The sequence below is a fragment of the Zootoca vivipara genome, chromosome 2 (assembly GCF_963506605.1).
Source record: "Zootoca vivipara chromosome 2, rZooViv1.1, whole genome shotgun sequence".
Lineage (NCBI taxonomy): Eukaryota > Metazoa > Chordata > Lepidosauria > Squamata > Lacertidae > Zootoca > Zootoca vivipara.
Genome location: NC_083277.1, coordinates 43,457,365 through 43,482,994, shown reverse-complemented (window position 1 = coordinate 43,482,994; position 25,630 = coordinate 43,457,365). Strand labels below are relative to the sequence as shown.

Below are 25,630 nucleotides of genomic sequence, written 5' to 3'. Positions count from 1 at the left end.
TTTTTTTTAGAAAACAAATGCGAGGAATGAATATATATATCAAGGTTTCGCCTCCTAAAAGTAGTATGAAAAAAATGTAACAGACTGATAGACGGGCAGCACAGGAAACCTTTTTTTTTTTTTTGCAAGCCATCGCTGATCTACAGCCAGAAACATACATACTTGTGTGCGGTCATCACATGTCAAGCAGACAGGAAAGTATTTGAAATATTACATTAACAGATTTTACGGTAACAATTTAAGGATGTGATCCAATAACAGGAACTCTCAGCTACTACTGGATCATTTTTCAGGATTAAAGACCTTGGCTTTAATTAACCAAATGTTTCCATTGCATACATAATTTGGTGCAACAAAGTGACTTCTTAAGTCTAATGATCTTATGAAAAGGGGGGGGACTCTTAAAACACATTTAGCAGAGGAAACAAATGCATTTACAACGACACTATTAATGGTGGGGAACCTTAGGTCATGGGGCGAAATGCGGACCTCCAGGTCCCTCTATCTGACCCTCAGATCTCTCCCCAGACCACATCCCTTACTAGTCCCGCTTCTCACCCTCCATGTTTCTACCAGCTTAGAATGTCTCCTCGAACTATAATCATGTCTCTTGCTTTTCTTGATGGATGCTAGGCAGGGTTGTGGGGCCGTGTATATCAGGCATAGGCAAACTCCAGATGTTTTGGGACTACAATTCCCATCATCCCTGACCACTGGTCCTGTTAGCTAGGAATCATGGGAGTTGTAGTTCCAAAACATCTGGAGGGTCGGAGTTTGCCTGTGCCTGGTGTATAGAAACTAGCCTCCCGTACTTAGGTAAATTTTATATTCATTGCTTCGCCCACTTTTCTCTCTGGCGCTGCCCACATGTGGCCCTTGGAAGGTTGCCCAGAAGGGAATGTGGCTCTTGGTTTCAAAAGGTTCCTCACCCCTGCTTTAAATGCTAGTGGCATGACAATGATACCAAGAATATGCATTTAAAATTATCATTTTCATTCAACATTTGTTTGGCTCCCAAGTGTGTGCTAGGTATTACAATGGGAAGGGACACAGAAATAGCAGAGGTCTTGTTCGCCTGGTCAAATATGAAGGCAAGTGCTTGAAAAGGGAAATGGAACAATGAGATGGCTAAGAAGCCGCACTGAAACCACTGCAAAGTAGCAGCATAGATGGCAGAGCAGGTGTTCATACTGGGCCAAGAAAGGTTTTATGGAACAAAACGAATTTAGAGGAAGGGCTTGAAGGAATAAAGTCAGTCAGTAACTTAAAGGGGAACGAGTGGGATATGAGGACAGAGATGAAAGGTATGAAGTGGAAAGTAGGGCAAGAGAAGCAAAGCAGTAAGTTTGCATTTACAAAGCACAGAATGTGGTCTTGCGAAAAGGAGGAGGAGAGAAAAGAACAATGAACCTGAAGACAAGATGCTAGATTTAGCTCCTATAAGACATAAAACACTTTTTTACTGAAATATACTGAAATTGAATGAAATCAGATTTATCAGAAGACTTGAATACAGATAAGTAGAGTGTATTTTTACGTTTGATATTTAGGTTTCGTCTATGTGCTACATGTAGTATTTCTAATGCCACAAACTTACTTGTTATGTTGCTATGAGAGTAATTTCCCCCTAATTTTATATATATATATATATATATATATATATATATATATATATATATATACACACACACACATCTGTCTACATATCCTAACATAGCAGCAGGCTTTAATGGGTACATTTGCTTGCTTTCTTCCCTGACATTTTCCACAATTTCACTTCTTCCTACGTGCCAAGGTTTGATTTAGAAATTCTCAAAATCATGTGACTGGTCTACTTCTTCATCAGTGCAACGTTTACCACCTCACCTAAGTGCGTATGTGGGTTTTCCAAATAGGGGGTCACAAATAAGGAACAAAAAGTCAGAGATTTTATGTTTTAACTATCTCTGACTGTTAAGATCTCAGTTGCTCAGTTATTTAAATATAGTCATTCAGAATGCAGCAGCTTCATTTGGAGTTAATTATGCAAAACATATTATGCTCTGGTTGTTGTTTAGCCGTTTAGTCATGTCCGACTCTTCGTGACCCCATGGACCAGAGCACGACAGGCACTCCTGTCTTCCACTGCCTCCCACAGTTTGGTCAGACTCATGTTAGTAGCATTATGCTCTGGTAAAAAGTATCTATACAATTTTTCTAGTGATTGATCTAAAGCTGAAGGGCTCATTGGATTGGGTGTCAATCTGATCCCATACTCCTTTCTATCTTCTAAGCATTTAGAGTCTGACAACAATGGTCAACATAGACATATGAGGCGTGACTCAAGAAGAATGTTCATTTTTGGGGGTAAACCACTCCTAAGAACAAGAGACCTGCTCAGTAGTTCCAAAGACCCTTATTTCAATTTCTGCAAATCAACCAAACAACATCAAACATACAGCTGAGAGATCAAAGATCAGTGTAAACAAAGCCAAGGCAAGTTGGATCTTTATCTAGAGGAATCCACTTGTGGTGAGTTGGGCTACCTATTTTTTACTTATTTTAAGACAAATTTCCAAAGGAATCTCACGAGACAGGAAATTAATAAGACATACCACACTCAGCCTGCTCAGTTGGGGTTAAATGTATATTTATTTTACCCTCCTCCAAGATATTCACAGCTCTAAAGTGTAAATTGAACAAGGAACTAATAAAAATCTAAATAGTGTTTCTAACATCTGACAGAGATACGACATAATTGAATGCCGATGTGCTTGTTGTCTCCGCACATATTTCCATGACGAAAACTTTCCAGCATGTGTTGGGGGGGGGGGCTGAGAACTATAGTAAAAAGCAGTCATTGACTACAGCGAGACTAATAAACAGACTTTACTGGAAAGCAGCTACTGCATATTGCATGAACATGAATAATCATTTACATTCCACTGATAATAAACTGGCAATAGTAGTAATGCAGGTGGAACAGCACATTTCAACCAATGGTCGGCCCCCAAACAGCAGCATTATTCCATTCCTCTTACAGTACGTTACATTTGCATCCTGCCCCTTCTCTAAGAAGTTCAAAGCATTAAACAAAAGAGTTACAGTATCCATTTTTTCCTGATAGGCTGTAGCAGTTGCTAGAACCCACCTGAGTCAATCAGAAATCAAACATCATTTTCCCTCTCTCACACCCCAGTTTGCTGGTTTGCTTCTGGTCCAGATCATTGCAAACATTCTAACTAACCATGAGCTGGCTCCACCCATTTGCTGCCTCATCCAGAACCTATTTACTTCCCCTAAAGGTCCATCACCCAGGCAATGATCTCATCAGGAAGCTAGCCTGGCTTGGACTGGGAACATGTGGCTCCAAATGAGGCTAGATTTGGGTGATCTCTCAGTCTAGCTGTGGGTGCATTTTAGCTGCTTATTCTATAAACTAGCTTTATCTGTATACTTGCAACATGGAAGGGCTGCAAGACCCCATTCATGTATATTTACTAAATTATATGCCGCACAAAGGAAATAAGCTAACGGAGATGTTAAACATTATTCTATTATTAAAAGCAGAAATGCAATTTCCATGACTATAAAGATGGAAATAATTGAGAGAGATATGGAATGTTGGAAGAGGAAGTATGAAACCTGCAAACAATTAGTTTCTGAAATACATTACTGGTTAAGTTCTGCTGGGGAAGGTGTGATACTTTTGTTACACACACAAAGAAGCGGGAAGGGAGGGAGGGAGGAAGGAAGGAAGGAAGGAAGGAAGGAAGGAAGGAAGGAAGGAAGGAAGGAAGGAAGGAAGGAAGGAAGGAAGGAAGGAAGGAAGGAAGGAAGGAAGGAAGCTAGCTTACTATGGCTTTGTATATAGCCTGACCCTGAACCACAGAAACTGTGACTCTATTATTACTAACCCTGAATTGAAGGTTCTATATGTTGTCTTAGAATTTTGAAGTGTCAGGCATACGGTAGCTCTAGTGGCTTTAGCAGAGTTTTCCTGCACAGCGCAGAAGCTACTTGAGGTGGAAATGACTAGTCGACTAGACGCAGAATAACTATTTACAGGATTTATTAAAAGAAAATAAAACCAGCAGTCTCTCTGCATACAAAGCAAAGCAAAACAAATCCTCTCTATCTCTCTCTCTCCAACCATACGCCCAACACCCAACAAGAAACAACTGTGCTAGCATTCCTAGATAACAGAGTTCATTGCTGGTCATTAACCAATCAGAGAGTAGTTTCCAGGCCAGGCAGACCTTGGCTTTCTGCCAAGAGTAAATTGACACTGCCTTGAGTTAATTGTGTGAAGCAAGAATCTGTAAGTTTCCCATGAGAGCCAATTATCAGAAACCGAACATGTTGTTCAGGGCCACATGCAGTACTGCCTCTTAGTATGTTTGCATGACTCTCTTTCCATTTGTGTAATCTGCAGACAAGACAAGATTATTGCAGGAGAAGTGAGATCTGCCAGATAGGTCCTCATGCTCTGGGCTTCCTGGTCCAGAGTAGAACTGCCAGAGTAGAACCAGCTTGTTCGATGGTGGACATTGCTATTCCTTCATTGAGGAAGGCTGTGCCCAGGCCTTCCTGCATGAAACCAATCATCTGACTAGTACCACGTCATATTCATGAAGGATAAGGCTAATGGCTGCTAGTAGATCAGAAACACCATGCTTCTGAATTCTAGTGGGAACAGCAGCAGGAAAGCTCTGTTGCATCTGGTTGGCCACTGTGGGTAATAGGATGCTGATGCTTCTACTTTGATCCAGCGGGGCTTTTCTTATGCTCTGAGTCGAACTTCTAAGATTGAAAGCATCTGGGCAGACATAGTGGTTGAATTGAACTGGGAGAGAGGCAGGGAGAGCAGAACCTTATTAATCCAGTTATTGAACCTCCAAGCAGCATTCAGGACTATCAACCATGGTATTCTTCTAGGTTGCCTTCCTGTAAGTGAAAGAGGGGTGGAGGCACTGTGTTTTAATAGCTCCAGCGATCCCTGGAAGATAAAGCCCAGAAGGTGGCCCTGGGAAAGGTAATTTGGTGCCACAGTGGTCCATCTTATCTCCTGTGTTATTTAACATTTACATGAAGCTGCTAGGCAAAGCCATGCAGAGCTTTATAGCAAGGTATCAACAGAATGCTGATTATATGCAGCTCTCTCTCTCTCTCTCTCTCTCTCTCTCTCTCTCTCTCTCTCTCTCTCTCTCTCTCTCTCTCTGTCCTCAGTTATTATTTACAGTGAAGTCTGGTTACTAACAGATTCTACGCTTTCTCTTTTTAGACAACGAATGAGAGGCAGGTATATAGTAATTACAGGAAGAATACCTGGCTACTGATTGCACTCAAAGCAAGAAAAGGAAAGACATGAAAAGAATGCCAGAAGGATACTTGCCTTAGGGCGGGAGCTCCCCTCAAGCCAGTTGACATTTTTACAAGGTTGTTAAAGCTGCTCTGGGGCAGACTGTGTCAAGAGAAAAGGAGGGAGTCAAAGCGCTCTTGTTCTGGGGACCTGGCTTCTGTTGCCAGACTTCAGATGAGGGAGAGCAGGAACATAACATAGAAATGAACTGCTGTGAGGAAGCTGGCCAAAAGAGGCCCATGCCGATAACATCACAGTGTATCTGGGAATACTCATCCTCTCCTCACACCCCAATCCTAACCACCTTTATCTGGAAGTAAGTCTCATGGCTATCCGTGGAGCTTACTACCAAGTAAAATGTACTTATGACTGCAGCGTGTGGGGGGGACAGGACCCTACAGTTCTAAAATGTTGGCATTTTTATGGTTGTTGCAATGATGTCCAAAATAAATGCTTTCCAAGCATAGCTAGACACCCACAAAACATGCAATATGATTGTTGTGCCAAAGTTATGAATGTGGCCATAACTGTTGTGAAGATAGGGAATAGATGCATTCCACAGCTTTCAGGTTGAGTGGAGGCCAGCCAAGGAACTATTTTCCTAACGTTTCAAAACCAATATGGGGGGAAATGGGACACCTGAATGCAGCCCAGTTCACTTTGATCTTAGAATTCAATCTGATTAAGTATTTAAATTATATTCAAGTGTATATTCAAGCAAACAAGGTTGAGATTCTCTTTGAGAATGCGGCAGCTAGACTGGTGACTGGGAGCGGCCGCCGAGACCATATAACACCGGTCTTGAAAGATCTACATTGACTCCCAGTACGTTTCCGAGCACAGTTAAAAGTGTTGGTGCTGACCTTTAAAGCCCTAAATGGCCTTGGTCCAGTATACCTGAAGGAGTGTCTCCACTCCCATCGTTCTGCCCGGACACTGAGGTCCAGCACCGAGGGCCTTCTGGCGGTTCCCTCATTGCGAGAAGCCAAGTTGCAGGGAACCAGATAGAGGGCCTTCTCGGTAGTGGCGTCCACCCTGTGGAACGCCCTCCCATCAGATGTCAAAGAGAAAAACAGCTACCAGATTTTTAGAAGACACCTGAAGGCAGCCCTGTTTAGGGAGGCTTTTAATGTTTAATAGATTATTTTATTTTATTTTTCTGTTGGAAGCTGCCCAGATTGGCTGGGGAAACCCAGCCAGATGGAGGGGTATAAATAAATTATTATTATTATTATTATTATTATTATTATTATTATTATTATTTTGAATTTGGCCTTTTTCTCTCCTCTACCTAGTGAAACAAGACCATTCTGCAACCACATATATAAACTCGGTGATAAGAAAATTATCAAAGCAATCTGACAACATTGGACAGCAGGTTCTGTCTACATCTAGCAATAATGCAAATACAGCTAGTAAGATTTTTTTTAAAAAAAAACACCTTTCATTTATCATTACAGCTAAACATCTAAAATATGTATTCTTACATCTTTGTGTCAATCAATTAATTATGATTTTCAAATGTGGAGGGTAATGCCTTTCTAAGAATGATTCAATATACCATATTTTTCTGTCTATAAGACACCCCCATGTATAAGACGCCCCTATTTAAGAAAATGGGGGGGGAGATAGCCCCGTGTATAAGAAGCACCCCTAATTTTGGGGGGGAAACCTAGTCTTATACAAGGAAAAATACGGTATATTAAAAAACACTGGGTAACTGGAGGCTTCACATGGAAGACAGTGAGTTGAATGCATGATCGCTAACATTAAGACATTAATATGCTGAATATTAAAATTTAGGAGAGAGACTCTTCTCCATGTCCAGCTGAACCTCATGTCGGAACACGCCAGGAGACCTTTTCCGTGACCACACCCAAGATTCAGAACTCATTGCCTGGGGAGAGTTGCTCTGCCCCCTCTCTGCTAGCCTTCCAATATCCCACTAAAACATTTTTATTCCAGGAAGCTTTTAATCTACTTCAGACGTGAGTTTAGTTGCTATGTTTTTTATCTATTTACGCTGCTCAAGTGGTTGCTGCTTTATATTTGTGTGTGTTACAGCTGTTTCTGTTTTATTGCTGCTTCTCTTATTTTTAATGTTACGCTGTTTGCCTTTCAGCTGTTAGTATTGTTACTGTAATCCACCTTGAACATCCATTACCACTGGAAGGTGGTGTGTAAAGTATTGAATTAATTAATTAAAAAATGCATGAACAAACATAGATAAATGCAGAAGGTTAAACGCGACAAGTTTCGGCAACAATGAAAATCCAATTCCTTCAATAAAACTTATTTTAAATATAAATATATTTCTGGGCTTATAAAGCAAAACACAGCTACAGCAGTTATATTTGAAATGTGTGATAATGGACCTTGCCAGTTGTGCCCCTGTGAGCAGCCCAGGCTGTTATAATGCAAAATACTGACTTGAGCAAATGGGGAGAAACCGGAAGCAATTTATCAATATAAACCACAGTAAATAAAGCTTACAAAGCTGGTACGTTACAACATACTAGGCTAAAATTTGGCATAGCACTGACTGATCTGCATCGCTGCTGCTGTAGCTGTATCAGTGCATCCTGCACAATGAGTCCCCAATTCAACAGTCATCTACAACTTTAGAACAAATAAGGCACACTCACCTACTTTATACCTTGTCAGAATTCTCCTCTCTGAGATATATATATATCCATTCAATAATTCATTTACGTTTCTATCCCAGTATTCCTTTCAAAGGAGCCCAGGTGGCCAAACAACAATGAAACAACTTAAAAACACATTGAAAACTAAGATTCTATTCCATCTACCCTTTGCCATAACTTAGCTATGAGACTCATTTTATACACACACCCCAACACCCACACATTAGATCCACTATATATTTTGAAGCTGCCATTTCTTTTTACCTGTCTGGCTAAAGGATCTCTAGTACCTGAGCTAAGATAATTCTCTTTTTGACACACCAGAGAGCTGCTGCTGTAATGAAATGGGTAGCCCATTTCTTATAGGTGATAAAACAAGGACTCAATATGAATGAATTCGAATTTTCATTCATAAGGTTTCCAATAAGTTAGGTGATATTCAGCCCACTTTTGAGAGGATATGGTTAGGCTCACGCTATAAGTCCTATGGAACTATTTGCTTCAGGTATTTATATACTGTACTGCTTAAGATTCAGAATTTCTAAGTAGCGTACATAAAATGTTATACTATGACACACACACACACCTTACTCCCAAGTAAGTGGGGGTAAGATTGCAGCCCAAGTCATATTCAAGAGTAGACCCACCAAAATCAATGGCCCTTCAACAATGGCTTCCTTCACATCTCACCCTGTATTTTAAAGCAGCTTAGACTGAACTTACGAACACCAAAAGGTCACAGAGGAAGTGTTGTTGGGAGCACGCGTTAATGTCTGACAAGTGAGATGACAGTTATGAACTATCACATCATATACCATAATCAAGAAACCTAAAATTATTTATGATTTTATATTAGATAGGTTTCAAAGAATGAATCAGGTCACACCATACTTCAACTGAATAGTTAAATACAGACTGAAATATCCATTTTACTTTAACTATATCAAACATACATTTTGTCTTCACATCAATCTTCTAGTGCTTGAAAAGGAATTTATTTTATCCTTCCCTCAACTCAAAGCAGCTCCTGCTTATGCAAAACAAGAAAAGGTGTTACAGTAATTCACCATGTACTTGATGCATCCACAGCTGTAAAGGTCAATGAAAGTGCAGGTCTTTTTAGGGCAGTAATTAAATTCACTAATTTTGACATTAGTGAATGCTTCAAATTTAGCATATTTAATCCTGCTGATTTTCCAGAAATATATATGCCAAACTGACCATGAGGCAGGCTGAAGCGCTCACCTAAGGTGGCAGAAGTGCAAGAGTTGGTGTTCTGCCCCCCACAGCCCACTGGTGAGAGGGTTTTCTGCCTTGCAATTCCTGCGTGCCACAATGCGAATCGGCTTCCCTGTCCAGAGGAGAAGCTGAGTGGCAATGCCTGGAGGAAAGCCCCAAGTCAAGTTTGGCAAGAGACGGGGCACAGCGGAAGTGGAAGTGTGAGGGGTGGGGTGCACTGGCAGTGAAAGGAGGAGGAGGCAGCAATTCCACAGGCCACCCCTGATCTCACTCACTCATCCTTCAATGCTATTCAGTGCCCTTTAGTTCCCCCAGGACTCTGCTCCTATTGCCATTTAATGGCTTATTATGGCACCATGTATGATTTTGTTTATGGGAGCCTATGACATCATCACAATCTGACCTAGCTTTGCTACACCACTGGCAGAACAGGATGTGTCACCACAGCCAGTTAAATTAAGTGGGAAAATAAATTGGCAAGTTAAATTTTAAGGAGAGCCGGAAATAAGCAGAAAGACGAGCAAAAGGCCATCAAAAAAAAATATGCTTGGAAAAAATCATGGGTGTAGGCAGGGGGGGCAGGAGGGGGCAGCTGCCCCCCCTAGAAGCAAAAAAATTAATGTATTTTACAGACCATAACCAGCACTTTTCCCCTCCAAAAACTGAAGTGGAAAGGGCTTTGCTTTAGCAAGAGCAGCTAAGTCTCCGCTTGCTGGGGGCGGGGAACACAGCAGTAACAAAAACACATCAAATAAATAAAGCAAAGTGGCTACCAGTAGTTAAGCAGTTAAGACAATGGAGCATATATCCCCAGGCAAGATTCGATAGCTGACCATTTCACCCTAGTGTTCTTAAGTGGGAGTTGTTAATGAGCATTCAGGAGCATTAAGAGTTCTATTGGCGATTTAATGAGGGTGCAGACTCAGAGGATTCAATTTGACTAAGGTGGCTCTGCAAGGCTAAAAAGAAGTGAATAAGAAAGGGGGGGCTGTAGCTTTGACAGACACAGTGATGTTTATAAAAAGCATTGGTGTTCCAGTCTGCCCCTCCTCCTGCATCTGTATACTGTAAATCAGGGGTGGCCACCTCCCAAGAGACTCTGATCTACTCAGAGTTTAAAACTGGGGGTGATCTACCCCCTTTTGGGGGGTTCAGGTCAAAGCTGTTGAGTTTTTTTTAAAGGAAGGGAAGCCCTGTTTTTTGGGGTTTAGGTCAAACTTGTTGAGCTTCTTTTAGGAGGGAGGGAGGCCCATTTTTGTTTAGGGCTTCAGGTCATAGTTCAACTTTTTTGAGGGAGGAGGAAAATTTTGGGTGAGCTTTTTTTAGGGGTGCCAGTGACCTACCAGTGATCTACCACAGACATCCAGTGATCTACTGGTAGATCACAATCTACCTGTTGGACGTGCCTGCTGTAAATCAAGCAGAGAGAAAGCTGCTTACAAGGCTCCTGTACATGCAGAGTTCCAGCATCACAGCGTCACCCAGAGGCACCCACAAATATGAGTTATCCCTCTCTCTATTTCTTCCTTCCTTCCCTCCCTCTTTCATCCTTAATAAAATACGGGGGGCGCAGATAAGCCCCACATAGAAAGCCCATCAACATGGGGGGATGACTCTTTCAAATACGGTATTTACCAGTAATTGGGGGGGGGGGGAGAGGCACCTAGGCCTCTAGGAGTTGGCTGCTATGCCTAGGAGTAGGACAATTCTAGAAAGCAGAACGATGCATATGGTATGGTAATATATCAATAGAATCATAGAATTGTAGTCGGAAGGGACCACAAGGGTCATCTAGTCCAACCCGCTGCAATGCAGGATTTTTTTCCTAAGGTGGGGCTTGAACCATGGTTGAAATATTATGCTGATATGCAGCAACGCCTTGGAGCCGTCATGGCTGCGGCCGTGTCTTGCCTCGCCCTCGCCCGCCCTGCCACCCCCTCTCGCCTGCCCGACCCTCCCGTCCTCTCCAGCCAAGCAGGGTAGCCGCCAACGCTACCAGCCCCAGAAGCACAAGGTGGCCGCTGCTGCCACCGCCATGATGTCATCAGGCCCGTTGGCCCTTTAGCCCCGCCCACTTTGTGGCCCCTCCCCTTCTGTGCCTTGGCCCCTCCCCTGAACGACCATGGCTTGCCCCCCCCCTAGTTTTGATCCTGGCTACGCCCCTGGAAAAAATGTCAAAACATCACTTTTCAGTACTCTAAAAATGCTGGTATTTACCATGCCAGGTTAAAGTCTAAGGCTTTGTGCGAACTTAAGCTCAAATGCGAAGTCCCCCCCCCCCCCAATATATCAGAATGCCAATATTTCAGTGTTTGGAAGTTGAATAAGTTTCACTAATGTTTTGCCTTTAAAAAGGTGGATGGAAACAACCACCATGATCTCTTTCTCTCCTGTATTTAAACACAATTGCAAAGGCACTGGCTTCTGCCATTATCCCTCTAAGTTTATCAAAATACCAAGGTTATGATCAATTTCATGTTGCAATCATTGCTTGCTTATGGTGGCAGTCCAAGAGATTTGAGGTGTACCCAATTTCTACACCTCAAACCTCTTGCTGTTGTTTGTTGCCTTGTAGGAATCCTCAACGACCCCAGTGGAATTATCTGGTAGAGCAGGGATCAGATATAACAGAAGTCTCAAGGACTCCCCCTCCCACTGCATCTCCTTCAGTAAATAAAACTGTGTGGTGTTCTCTGCTTGTCTGGTGTCAGCGCAGGGAGGCTCTGAGCATACCAGACCACAAGTGGCTTGCAATAAAACAGACACTGCAATCAGTAGTTAGTTATGTGTGGTGCTAGAACAGGCAGCCTCTGAGCATAATCAGAGTGCATTGCCAAAAGGAAAAAGATATGCAGTCATGAAGCTGCCTGTCTCCCAAGACAGACAAATGCCAACAACAAGGGAAGACTTTGGATATACACAGAGGGTTGTATCAGTCGATATCAGTTATACTCAGAGTTGACCCACTGAAATTAGTACAGTGGTATGTACTTTGGTTTAAGAACAGCTTCGTTGATGAACAACTTGGATTAAGAACGCTGCAAACCCGGAAGTAGGTGTTTTGGTTTGTGAACTTTGCCTTGGAAGCAGAACATGTTTCGCTTCCTGTTGAGTGTGTTCCATTTGTAAATTGAGTCCCCCGCTGCTATGGGAAAGCACGCCTTGGTTTAAGAATGCTTTGGTTTAAGAACAGACTTCCGGAACGGATTAAGTTCATAAACCAAGGTACCACTGTACATACAGCTAACTCAGGACCATTAATATCGATTGGTCTACTCTATGTCAGCATTAGTTTGGATGCAGCCCAGATTCCGGTATATCCATAAACTTGCAGCAGGGTGTGGGGAGCACAGAGGGCATATAAAAAGGTGCGAGCAAAGGAACAAATGAGCACTAGCCACAGAGGACGTATCTCTGCAAGTACAGATGACAACAATTTAACAACTGCTCATGCTATCTGCATAACTTGCAGGTGCAGACACTTGCAAGGCGATGTCTACAAAAAGTATTTCAAAGGCTGAAGTCTGCACACAGCCTTAGCCTTTCATTTGGCATGGTAAATACCAGCTGCCACCACATGGGGGTGCACTCGTAAGAACGATTTGTCCTCTGGCATTAATGACGAGCTAGAAAAATATCATGATGACTTTTCCAAGTCAAAAGTAAACACAGGGACCCTGCTCTAATCAGAGCTCCCAACAGTTTAATTTTGTTTTGGGGTTGTTCGGGTTTTTTTGTGTGTGCAAAAGTCACCTCTTTTTACAAGTGGGTGGTAATGACACAGAATGAAGATTGCTCAACAGCACTCAAACCCAAGTTAACATTGCTGTAAATTGTTTGACAGTTTAATCCAAATTTAAGAACTACATGCTGTTCTGGCATAGAATTTTACTAACTGACTCTGGGCCACATACCTTCAGTTTTAATCCAAGCAAGGCAGTACCTACCAAGCATATAAGGCTCAGTCCAACCATTCCAATTCCAAACATTACATTATAGCTATGGTTTTATGACACCTACTGCTAACTCTAATTGGCTTGTAGGTTAGGGCAATATGTCATATAGCACTTCATTAGTTATGAGCCTCTAGCCATTAAGTATGGGAACCATAATAATTTAATGTGGAAAGCTTTGTAGGTGAAAGTAAGTACTATTTTAATCCTTTTTTTATTATCACATTCCTATCCTCAACAAAACAAAACAAAAGTCTGCCTCCAGCTATTTCCCCAAATTTCTTATGCTCAAAAAAGTCTAATAGCACATCCTCCACTTTCATTCATGTTTGCGTACACATTCATTTCAAAACACAGTGGCAAAACTAAGGCCATGGCGTCCATAAATCCGCAGAGGCCAAACAAATCAAGGAATGTAAGAAACTTACATAGTTATCGGTTTTGGAAATTCTTCCTTTGAGAATTTTTCCTGAGTTTTGGCAGGGGGCTCTGAGGAAATAGGATCCATACTTACGTATTGTGACAGGCAACACTGAGAGTGGGTCACCAGAACAAGTGGGTCCCATACAAAGAAAGCTCATCATAAAAAGCTTCAGAAGATCCCTTGTTTGCAAGCACGAAAGGTACAACTACTAGTAAGGATACTTTTCCACACTAAACTGGTGCACATAAGATGAAAGGGCAGCCAGATTGTACACAAGCATGTAAGCAGCATGTCCAGTTTGTCATAGCACTAAATGGATGGAACACCGAAACCACAATGGAACACCAAAACCAGAGCAGCGCATGGAAATGCCGTTTTCCTTCACACCTTCAGTACCTATTTATCTACTTGCACTTTTTTGGCGTGCTTTCGAACTGCTAGGTTGGCAGGAGCTGGGACCGAGCAACGGGAGCTCACCCCGTCGCAGGGATTCGAACCGTCGACCTTCTGATCGGCAAGTCCAAGAGGCTCAGTGGTTTAGATTACAGCACCACCCGCATCCCTTTGATTGGCAATAGCTTTCCCAAATTCTCAGGCGGGGAGGTCCTCCCCATTATCTTTTAACAGGAGATCCTAGGCTGTTCTTCAGCGAAGCAGGTGTTCCACCACTGACCTATGGCCCCTGGTTTAGCATTATTCAGAAGTTAGCATTTCGATAAAAATCAAGAGAGATAGTTCCCAAAGTCAGTTGTTATCAGAACTTGGAAGGGTTCATCAGAAGGTTAAGGCAAAAAAATTATCTTCAGCATCTCCAAAAAAATGGCACGGTGGGCCACAGAAGTCCTTCTATGATCAGGACTGTGGGATACAGCAGATTTTCAAAAAATGCATGTCATAACATTAAATAGACAAGGAAGCCTCTGTGCCACTATATGAAATTACGAAGGACAGCATAATTTACTGGGTGCTGGGGGAAGGGAGAGACAGCCCTCTGGATAAAGCCAAGAGGAAACAGCTTTTTAAAAGGAAGGCATGTTCTATAATCAGTCTAAATGCTGATGGACTCAGTAAGGAGAGCATTTTTTTAATGCTGCTTTTTTAAAAAAAGAGAAAGAAGACTGCAGTTTTAAATGGAAAACTACTGAATGTCTAACTTGGGGACTGCACACTAGACCTAAGGAAAATAAACAGTGAACGTTTTCTTTATAGTATAATGATATGAATTTACTTAAACAATTGGAGGAGAAAGAGGATAATGTTTCAGTTAAAACTTTCTTCAGATAAATCATCTGTGAATGAATTTATCACACCATCTGTTGAAAATAAATCATGTACTCCTGAAGGCCACATAGGAAACTACAGTCATAACCTGGGAGTTTCCCCTCCACAAAACATTTTTTTCTGGTCTTTTATCCTTACTATACCATTTAAAGCACTAGACCTGCAGGGAACATCTGTTTGAATATGTGAGTTTAAAAAAAAGTGAAAAGACTTGTGTGTGCTATTATGAAAATCTTTCCTGAAAAGTAAGCAAGTTTTTAGCCTCCCATCTTAAACTATAGTTTGTTTGAGAAATACATTTCCCAACAATTTCTTGATCACAGAAAACACACACACACAAGAATATGCTGGATTTCCCTTTGAGACAAATTATAACATGGAAGTGGGACTCTATTTGTTCCCTAGTAGGGACTTTCTCTGAAGACGGTTTGGGAACTTCAGCTGGCACAGAATTTGGCAGCTATGTTGCTCACTTGGGCAAGGGAGTTTGAGCATATTACACTGACCCTGGTCCTACTGCACTGGCTGCCAATTAGTTTCTTGGGCCAATTCAATGTGCTGGTTTTGACCCATAAATGCTTAAACGGCTCAGGACTGCAATACCTCAAGGACCGTCTCTTCCCACGTGAACCAACTCAGACTCTGCATTCATAATCTGAGGCCCTTCTTCATGTGCCTCCTCCATGAGAGGAGGGTGGCAACAAGAGAATGGCCTTTTCTGCTCTCCATTTGTGGAATACTCTCCCCATGGAGGTTCATCTGGCACCTTCATTAATATATTTAGCTGCCAGGCAAAAACTTGTCTCTTCAACCAGAATAATTAACAACCTGTGGCTCTTTACATGTGTTTGTGGGAGGGGGTTGTTGGTTTGTTTTTGTTTTATTATGTATTTTGTATTCTAGAAATTCAACTGTCAAATTCAACTAAATTGTTAAACTAATAGCAAACTCAATTGTTAACTTATAATGATTATGTTGTAGTCAAACTGGACCGATCAAGAAAAAACAGGAATACACCACATGCTCAAGGGCAGCACAACGATTGCAGAAGTAGAAAAATATTTGGGGTGGGGGGTGGAAGGGGGGAAATCTTCATCCTTCCCCTGAATTGCTTTGCTAATAAAAGCAGACGAGGTACTGTCACCAAACTGAAGCAACAGACTGTTTTGGGAAAACTTTCATTTGGCAGAAAGATGAACTCAAAAGAACTGCAATGACTTATAAGACCATCTGAGATCGTAAGTTTGATGGCAACTTCCCTCAAAACATGCAAGCATAAGAAGTATGGGTGAATTACAAAGAAAAAGTAAGAGGGGAAATCAGCCTATAAAAATGTAGATTCTCTCCATTCTCACTTCCAAAATTTTGTTGTTGTTTTTTTGTTGTGTGGTCACTGCCTTTTGATTATAACACTTTCGCCTTCCCATGCTTCCACTTACTTCCCCCCTGATCTTGTCATCTCCATCAAAAATATTCCTTCGATTGCCTAATGGGCCTTGTCATGCCACTTACCTTTTTTTGAAGAACATTGATTTTTCTTTCTTTGACTTCTAACATGTCTTTCATATCTCGAATTTCTCCAGCCAGGGTTCCCTTTTCTTCTGTGAGGTCTTGCAGTTGTTTGGTTTTTTTATTAAGAAAACTTTCTTTTTCTTCTAAACGTAATCTCAAGGCATCAACCTATAATAAAATATGAACATGTGGGAGTGTTAATAGATTTTTTAAATGGCATTATATTGTGATTAAGTTGTGTTTGTTTGTTTGTTTAAATTATTTATAAGACACATTTTAGGCTGTGGTTTCCATACAGTGTTACAGGTTGTTGAGCACTTACCATCCTAATCCTGTAGTTCTCTGCGTTTTTCATTTGAAAAAAATAGATGCAAATCATATTTGGGAGGGCATAGGAATGGGGGACAGATGCAATTGAGTGCTCCTTCAAAGGCAAACCTGCCTAATGCACACATGTCTGAACAATACATGAACTAAACATAGGCATCCTTCAAAATTCACACTTCTCTGAATTTTGCAGCGCAGTTCTCCCGTCACTTTCCCAAGGTCACCCAGTCAGCTTTTAGGCTAAGTGGGGATTTGATCCCTAGTCCAACATTCTAACACAGCTGCAATATGTGAGGTGGGTGTTACTATATCACTGCCCTCTCAGATGCAATGATTGTGGAGGGGCAACAGTGAGAGAATCACCAACCTCACCCTGCCTCTTCCCAGTCCTGGTAAGTGTCACATTTCTGCAGCTAGGTGGGCAGCGCCATTGCAGCACCCCAATTTCACATGCCGCAGCTGTTCTAACTACATATTAATGCTGCCTTGATCTTTTAAAACACAGAAAAGCACAAACAGGTGAGAATATTCACATTAATTATTGCTTATTGGTTTGAAAGCAGCACATTTCAAGGGGCGGGGGAGATGTGTGGAGCCTTATTTATTTCATGTTCCGTTCCGGGTTTTGTGATGCTAAACTTGCTCTGAACAAAAGGCTCTCCAAATCTGTTTCTGAAAGTCAATTTGGGACTAATTTGGATGATCTATTAGATCTCATGATGCATGTTTCTTCCTGTTTTTGAAATGGCTGAGTTCATTTCCTCATTACACTGGGGAAAAGATGTACACTGAGTTCAATGACATTTAGATATTTTCTTTTTATTACATGATTCTGGGTAAGAATATCATAAGCATCATCTGTGAATAAAAATTAATGCTTCATTATTATGAGAACAGGCAAACGTTCATATGAAACAATGATATTAGAAAATTGATATGTGCCACCTATGAATATAAGGCCACTTATTTTAATAGTTCTTGTACAAAAGAATAAAAACCCAACTTTCAAAGGCTTATAAAATGTATATAATTTCAATCGCCCATCAGGGTGACTGTGTGCTTATATTTCTCTTTTCCCTCTTCTTTGTAGTGTAACTCTTCACAGAGATTTCCAAGCATGGTTACCAGATCTCAACCAGGAAATATTTTATTTATTTTTTATTTAAATGATTTTACAGTACTATTCATATAATTTCACAGTGCTGTGCAAAGTAAAGCAGTAAAAAACTGCATTCAAATAAAAAATAAAAGATCAAGTCAATCAATCAACAAAACAGCAGGAGAATCGCCACATTCTACAGAACTAGGGAGAAATGGCATCCAAAATAAAAATAAATAAATAAAATAAAAGAACACAAACACACAGATTTAAGTGTCTCCAAAAAGACAACAAGGCAGAAGCTGAATGAAGCTTACTCCAGAGTTGGCATCCCCAAACTTCGGCCCTTCAGATGTTTTGGACTACAATTCCCATCTTCCCTGACCACTGGTCCTGTTAGCTAGGGATCATGGGAGTTGGTAGGCCAAAACATCTGGAGGGCCGCAGTTTGGGGGAGCCTGCTCCAGAGCATGAGATGACCACAGAGAAGGCATGGCTCCCAGTAGAGCCTAATCTGGTCATTACATAAGATGGAGCCTGGAGCAGAACTGCTGGAAAATATCTTAAATCCTGCAGGGAGGGTCTGCATGGGAGTAAACATACTGCCTAAGATAATCAAGATCCAGAGCTATTTAGGACTATAAATGTCAAAACAAGCACTCTGAATTGGACCTGGAAGCAAACTGGCTGGTATCTGTCACTTTCAAAGCTCCGCAATGAGCAGGATTTGAGTTTTGCTCCACAGCAGATACAAGAGCAGAGTGGGCGACGAGTCCAACAAGGCAGGAGGTGGCAGGAATGGCAAACATCCCTTCTCTGCAGCCGATCAAAGCTTCTAGAAACAGGCACCTGTCTGCAGACTCAGCCTGGAAATGCCAAACAGCAAGCTAAAAAAAAGTGTGCTAGAAGCCAGCAAATGTTCAGGCAGAAGTGATCTTATTCATGCCAACTAGATGTTCTGGTATTCAGAGAATAACCATGACAGTAAAATAAGTCCTAATTTCTTATTATTTTTGAATACTATCACTTGGGGCTTTAAACTGTCTATATTCTAAACAAACCAGATTTAACCATTAAGGCTACCATCTTTTGATGAGATGCATCTTATAACTACTATTAAAAACCTCAAATTTGTTAAGTTTTTATATTACTGAGCATTTTTCCACCAATACACCATTACTAAAGGTATCCACATCTTCCTGTCTTCTCTCATGTGGGTGATGGGAAGGAGGTGCCCACTTCTCTTTACTGCCCACCTCTGCAAGACCAAATGGGACTGAAGTTGGAGCGGCTGTTGATTTTGAAGCTCACATTCCCCCTGCTATAGTCCAGCATTTGCTTGCTTTATTTTCCCAGCTGTGAGCAATACTAGCTCTGTTGCACAGCTGCCTTCCTAAAACACTACGAAGCATGAGTAGTCCTGGTTGAAAACAGGCAGAGCAATGAGTATCACAAGGGAACAACTAGTCTGTACGCACACTCTTGTGTGTGGTCTTGTGCGTGAAGACGTGTTCTTCAAGGGACAAATGAGATGTGGAATACTGGTTGTTCTCCCTGTCTGTAATTTCCCTTGCAGCTTTATGCAGTCATGGAGTGGGGTGGAGGGAATGGCTTTCCCAGCAACCAAACTACCTTTGCCTGAACTGTATCCAGCCACTTCCAATATGGGCATCGGCTATGTACTAAGCAAGCATTACGTCATTTCTTAATTCATCATTGGCCATGCAGATGTGTCAACTGAAAAGCGGCTCAGAGTGACATTCTTCACTTTGCAAAAGCTCGATGCAATAATATCGTTAGTTTCCTTCTTTTTTAAAAAAAGAAAGAAAGAATCACACATCCTTCAATAAGACGCACAAGAAGAATTCAACGCAGTAGGTTCCGAAAAGCACCTGGCACACTTTTGACACAAAATAAAAGTTAAGTACTGTATGGAAAAGCTGTTTGGCGCGTTGGCTTCTTCTTTTAGAATTCTTGCCTATTTAACACACAAGGAAAGAATAAGGATGCTTGAGGAATTCAATCTTTGTACATTCCAGTTATGAACTGAACCGATCCACACCTTCTGGACTAATGTGCAGGGTGAAACTCAGTTATCCACCAACTTTAACACTTTCCAAATGTTCTGGGCACACTTCTTGGCTCAAAAAGCAAGCTTTGAAAACTCATGCTTTTAAAGGAAAGCAAGTTTTTAATTCTCATTCAAATTAAAAATTTCCATACAGGTTTTTTTTTAAAGCAGATTAAATATTCTCCTCAAGCTGCCATTAGTTAAGGATGAGAGAAAAGACAGGTAATCATACATCATACTTAAAAAGCAGCCCCAACCCATCTTGTGCCAAGGCTGATTTTAAGCATAAATGATAGGCTGCTATTTTATTGCTCCCGGATAGTCAGAAAGAGAGAGAGAGCTCCTACATCAAAAACCATCTTGGCTGTAATTCCTGGGAGACCTGCTCCCGGCCTTGCATGCCTTTTTTCACCTGGACTGGGAGGGCGGAGTCCTGACTGACTCCAGCTACAAAAGCTGAGGCTACTGGGGTGATATTTAGGGAGTTAGTGGGGTGGCATTGTTGCTATTATTTATATTAATTTTTTGCATCTTTGTTTTTATATCTTATTATGATTTATGTGTTAAATGTTCCACTTGGTTGTATACTTTTTGATATGTTTACGATTACTTCTGTTAGTTTGTAATTATGTATTTTTTATGTTGTGAGCAGCCCTGAGCATGGTTTTAACTATAGAAAAACAGCATACAAATACAATGATGAATGATGAGTAATGAATGTACATCAGAGAGAGAGAGAGATCTGATGTTAGATTACTCCTTTATTGCCACTTCAGAAACCTCTTATCCTCTGGCCCAATCAATGTCAGAGCTCTGATGTCAGCAGAGCTGAAAGGGGGACTGTTAGGAGGACTAATTGGAGGACTAGGCACAGATTTTGACCAGTTCAGGAGCAGGTCTAAACCTAAAACATACCTCCCATTGTTTCCAAAGGAAGGGAAGAGTGATTTTGAATAGTGCTACTAGATTCCTAAAAGTTCCCACAGAGTCTCATAGTCGATCTTTTCCTTCCTCAATTTTCACCCCTTTAATGAGAACTCATTCAGATAACCTCATCCTAGGGTCTGTATTGCTATGGCAGACAATAGATGGGGATAGTGGAGGTCCCTGCTGAGTACCTCCAAGACAATTAAAAGTTTCAGAGTTGCTCTTTTTACCAAATCGTAAGCCATGGGTTTTGCATATATGTTGATACATGCAACAAACTCTCCCCTTAGATCAAATTTGTATAATACTTGAAACAGATAGTTCCCCTTCATATGATCGATTGCTTTTTCCACATCCAAAGTAAAGCTCCATGTAGGCCTTCTGATTCTAAATGGAGTATATTAAATAGCTTAGATCAATAGGCATGTGTATGGAATTTTATACCTTCAATAAATCTTTAACAATGTATCTGCCTAATATCTTGTTTCATCTTTTGGCCTAGTTGATAGTCCATATCTTAAAATCCTGATAAAGAAGGGTAACAAGCTTAATAAATCTTTCCCTTGTTTATGATCAACAATTATTTCTGATATTTCCCATGAAATTGGAAAGGTATGCTTTCATTGTACATTACTTCATTCAACATGCTTAACAAAAACAAGTATAAAGAATTTAAAATATATATTCTAATGTTCCCCTGAAATCCTATGCATACCTAGGACCTTCTTATTCTTCAATTCCTTTACTCAACCTAACTGAAGATGTGAGGAAGCGTAACCTGTCTTTGGTCTTTTCGTCTGCTGAGATGTCAAAGTTGTAGAGCTTATTATAGAATTCTCTAAAGATTTTGCTATTTCTTTTGGGAAAGTTACCAAGTAGAAAAGATCTGGATGCCATCTGAGTGAATCCCTGTGTAAAGCAGTTTATTCCAAATCTGGCAGATATACAAAGGCAAACAAGTCAAGGATTTTCCCTGCACACAAATATTTACTGTAATGGAGGAATTTGGGGTGGGTGGGTTTGAGAATATTCAGATCTGGAAAGAGTATGACTTAATAGAACTCAGGAGACTACTACAATATGGTTTACTAAGAAGCTGTAGATAAATCAACGAAGAAGTAGATAGCCAGTCTGCTCCTAAATTTCAATATTTGCAAGTTAAACATATAATTACTAAACTGGTAGCATGTTAAACATATAATTACTAAACTGGTAGCATGATATGGCTTATTGAGGAAGTGTATCAAGAGCCTAATGCTAATCTCCAATAGCCTAACCAAGCAAACTTTAAATCAAATTTATAAACCATAATAAGTAGTAGGCTGATTTCCCATAAGGAATTCTTATAAAATAGGAAGATGATTTCAGGAAAAATATTTCACAAGACACATGAAATTATATTCCTCAGTCCACACCATGTATGAACTGAAAAGTGTATGTGTGTATGTAAAGCACACATACACACACAAACACAGCTGCACACACGTGCACACATAAAGGCAATATTTGGTACCGCACAGGCTTAGTCAGATGTAAAAAGGTAAAGGACCCCAGGGCGGTCCAGTGAAAGACGACTATGGGGTGTGGCTATGGGGTGTGGGGCTCATCTCGCTGAGGGAGCCGGCATTTGTCCAGAGACAGCTTTCTGGGTCATGTGTCCAACATGACTAAACCACTTCTGGTGCAACAGGGCACCATGACGAATGCCAGAGTGCATGAAAACACTGTTTAACTTCCCACCACAGTGGTACCTATTTAGCTACTTGCACTGGTATGCTTTCAAACTGCTAGGTTGACAGAGCAACGGGAACTCACCCCATCACGTGCATTTGAACCGCTGACCTTCCAATTGGCAAGCCCAAGAGGCTCAGTGGTTTAGACCACAGCGCCACCTGCTGTACAACCACATGGATGATGAGTAAAGCAGATGCATTTCTAATGGTGCCACTATTTATCATATTTTGAGGTTGCATTGAAAAATGGTGATCACAACTGAAATTAGAAGAATCACTGGCAGTGACTTACCGACAGATCCACTTATTATTATAAGAACATAAGAAAGAAGAGTCCTCCTGGATCAAGCCAAGGCTCCCATCTAGTCCAGCACTTTGTTCTCGCAGTGGCCAACCAGATGCGCATGGGACACCTCCATGGAGAACCTGAGTGCAGCAGCACTATCTCCATGTGCAGTTCCCAGCAACTACCTTTGATACTGGGGACATAGCATAGTCACCATAACTAGCGACTCCTGATAGCTTTATTCCCCCTGAACTTGTTTAAAGCCACCCAAGTTGGTAGCCATCACTATGTTCTGTAAGTAAAATTTGTAGGTCCGCTTACCCACTTTTATGGGTGCAGCGGCATTGTGGGGTGGCCAGTGCCTCCCCACCCCTACTCCACCTGACGTGTTGGGGACTGTTCCTTGCCAGAGCACGAGCTTTGGATCATGCTTCTGGCTTGAAAATCTGCCTCGTGTCAGCCTGCTGAATTGGCCAGTGGCAGCCAGGCGTGGGGGCCGGGCCGTCCGGGGGCGGGCCTGGGGGAACAATCAGGTCTCCCTCAGGTCCGCTCCTGGGGGATTTAAATCAGCCTGCAGCAGTCCCCGGCACCCAGCTCTTCTTCGTCGGATCAACCCACACACCCACTCCTGTAATTTTGCATCTACTCATTGAATTAACCTTACTATGGCCGCGATGGTTGCTGTATTTTGGGAATAAGGTAAGAATTTGCCTACCAGGCAAATTGGCTATGACCTGGAGATTTTGCCTACCTTGTAGCAATCATCACAACGTTTGTAGTTTAAGCATTGGGTAACCTTCGTCTTGGTTGGAGGGGGGGGTTGTACCCTCACTTTCCCCTCCACAAATAGGATGTTCCATGAAAGGAATCCGTGATGGAGTTGCTTCTGTCCATTTGGCCAGACAAGGGGCTTGGGCCTCAGCGCTCCTAGAGGCGGCGATCCCTGCGGGGATCCCCCTATTTGACGTAAGTCATAGGAATCCCCGCTGCCAGGTCGACCATGATGTCATTTCGGGCAGACAGGCCGGAAATAAATGCTTACTCAGTGCCTATGCCAAACCACTTCATCTGTAGTCAATAAAGTTATGGCCTGATTTGATCCCTTTCTACTGTGTGGCCTCGTTTATTTGGTAGCTCATCTGAGTGGGCCTGGGCCTGCAATTTAAAAATGCAATGTGTAAAAAAGTGTTTTGTTTTGTCTGCTCTGAACTATCCAGCATTCAGCTTCATTATATAGCCCCGAGTTCTAATATTATGAGAGGGGGGAAGTTTTCCCTGTCCATTTTCTTCATACCATGAGTAATCTTACACACCTCTATCATGCCCACCATTTGCCTTTTTTCCTAAACTATAAAGTCTGAAATGTTGTGACTTTCCTTCATAGGATAGTTGCTGTTTCCTTTTTCCAAACTTTTCCCAATTCTGCATTATCCTTTTTGAGGTGCAGTGACCAGTACTACACACAGTATTCCAAGTGTAGTTTCGACACAGATTTGTATAACAGCACAATGATATTTGCATTTTTATTTACAACTCCTATCCTAATGATCCCTAACTTGGAATCCATCCTTTTCACAGCTGCCATATACTGACTCAACATATGCATCAAACCAGCTACTAAGAGTCTCAAGTAGTGCTATTTTTCAAGAAAAAGAGGTGTTGGAACTCAGTACGAACGCCTCATTTGTTCTCTTATACAGTGGTGCCTCGCTAGACGAATTTAATTCGTTCCACTGGTCTTTTCTTATAACGAAAAATTCATCTAGCGAATCCCATAGGAATGCATTGATTTTTTTTTTGGATTTTTTTTTTTGCCCATAGGAACGCATTAATTGAATTTCAATGCATTCCTATGGGAAACCACGATTCGCTAGACGAATTTTTCGTAAAACAAATTCGTCTAGCGAGGCAACCTCCGCTAGAAAAAACCTTTCGTTAAGCGGAAATTTCGTTAAGCAGGGCATTCGTTAAGCGAGGCACCACTGTAATGGCAATGGTGCCCACCTGAGAGGTACCAGAACCGAGTTCCAGCTGGGGAAAAAGCCTTTCCTTCAAGGTTTTTTTTTTATTGATCAGTCTCTTCCAGTTCAGACTCCATTAGTATATATGTTAAACTAGGAAATTTCAGCCCCAGAGCGCCTCATACGGAACATACTGCATTGGGCTAAATCCCATAATTCCTATAGAACGGCCCTTCAGCAGCTGCCTAGAAGAGGAAGCCATAAATCTGTTTATCCAACCAGTCTTTACCTCCAGAGACTACTCACGCTGTTTAGTCTGAACTCATTGTGTCTCTGGTAAATAGCAAGTTGATGCAAGTCAATGCACTGCTGTGCCCACCTGATCTTATCAAAGAATAACAGAGAAATTTGTTTGGCTCACGTTTTAATGTGAATGCACCCAATTTGTTACAGGTAGGTAGTCGTGTTGGTCTGACGTAGTCGAAACAAAACAAAACAAATCCTTCCAGTAGCACCTTAGAGACCAACTAAGTTTGTCATTGGTATGAGCTTTCGTGTGCATGCATGAAAATGCATGTATCTGAAGAAGTGTGCATGCACACGAAAGCTCATACCAATGACAAACTTAGTTGGTGTCAGAGATGGTTGCCGCTACTCTTGAGTAAAGACGCTCCACTCCATCTTGTCTTTCAGAGTTTTATTGTGCATACTATTTACAGTGCAAGAACATCAGCAAATATGACTGCTCAGTCCGTGTCAGAACCCTGCAATGGCTTCCTGCGGGTTTTCACCCAGCATAAAATCCTGGGCACCCCAAAGCACTGCCCCCTG

General features: G+C 41.6%; 1 protein-coding gene across 1 annotated transcript in view; it reads right to left on the bottom strand.

Moving 5' to 3' along the window:
- Positions 1 to 25,630, bottom strand: part of ERC2 (ELKS/RAB6-interacting/CAST family member 2) — a 361,357-nt gene that overhangs the window by 169,317 nt on the left and 166,410 nt on the right. The window contains exon 6 of the mRNA XM_060271028.1: positions 16,396 to 16,563. Coding sequence (XP_060127011.1) covers positions 16,396 to 16,563 — 168 coding nt within the window. The remainder of the gene's footprint in view (positions 1 to 16,395; positions 16,564 to 25,630) is intronic.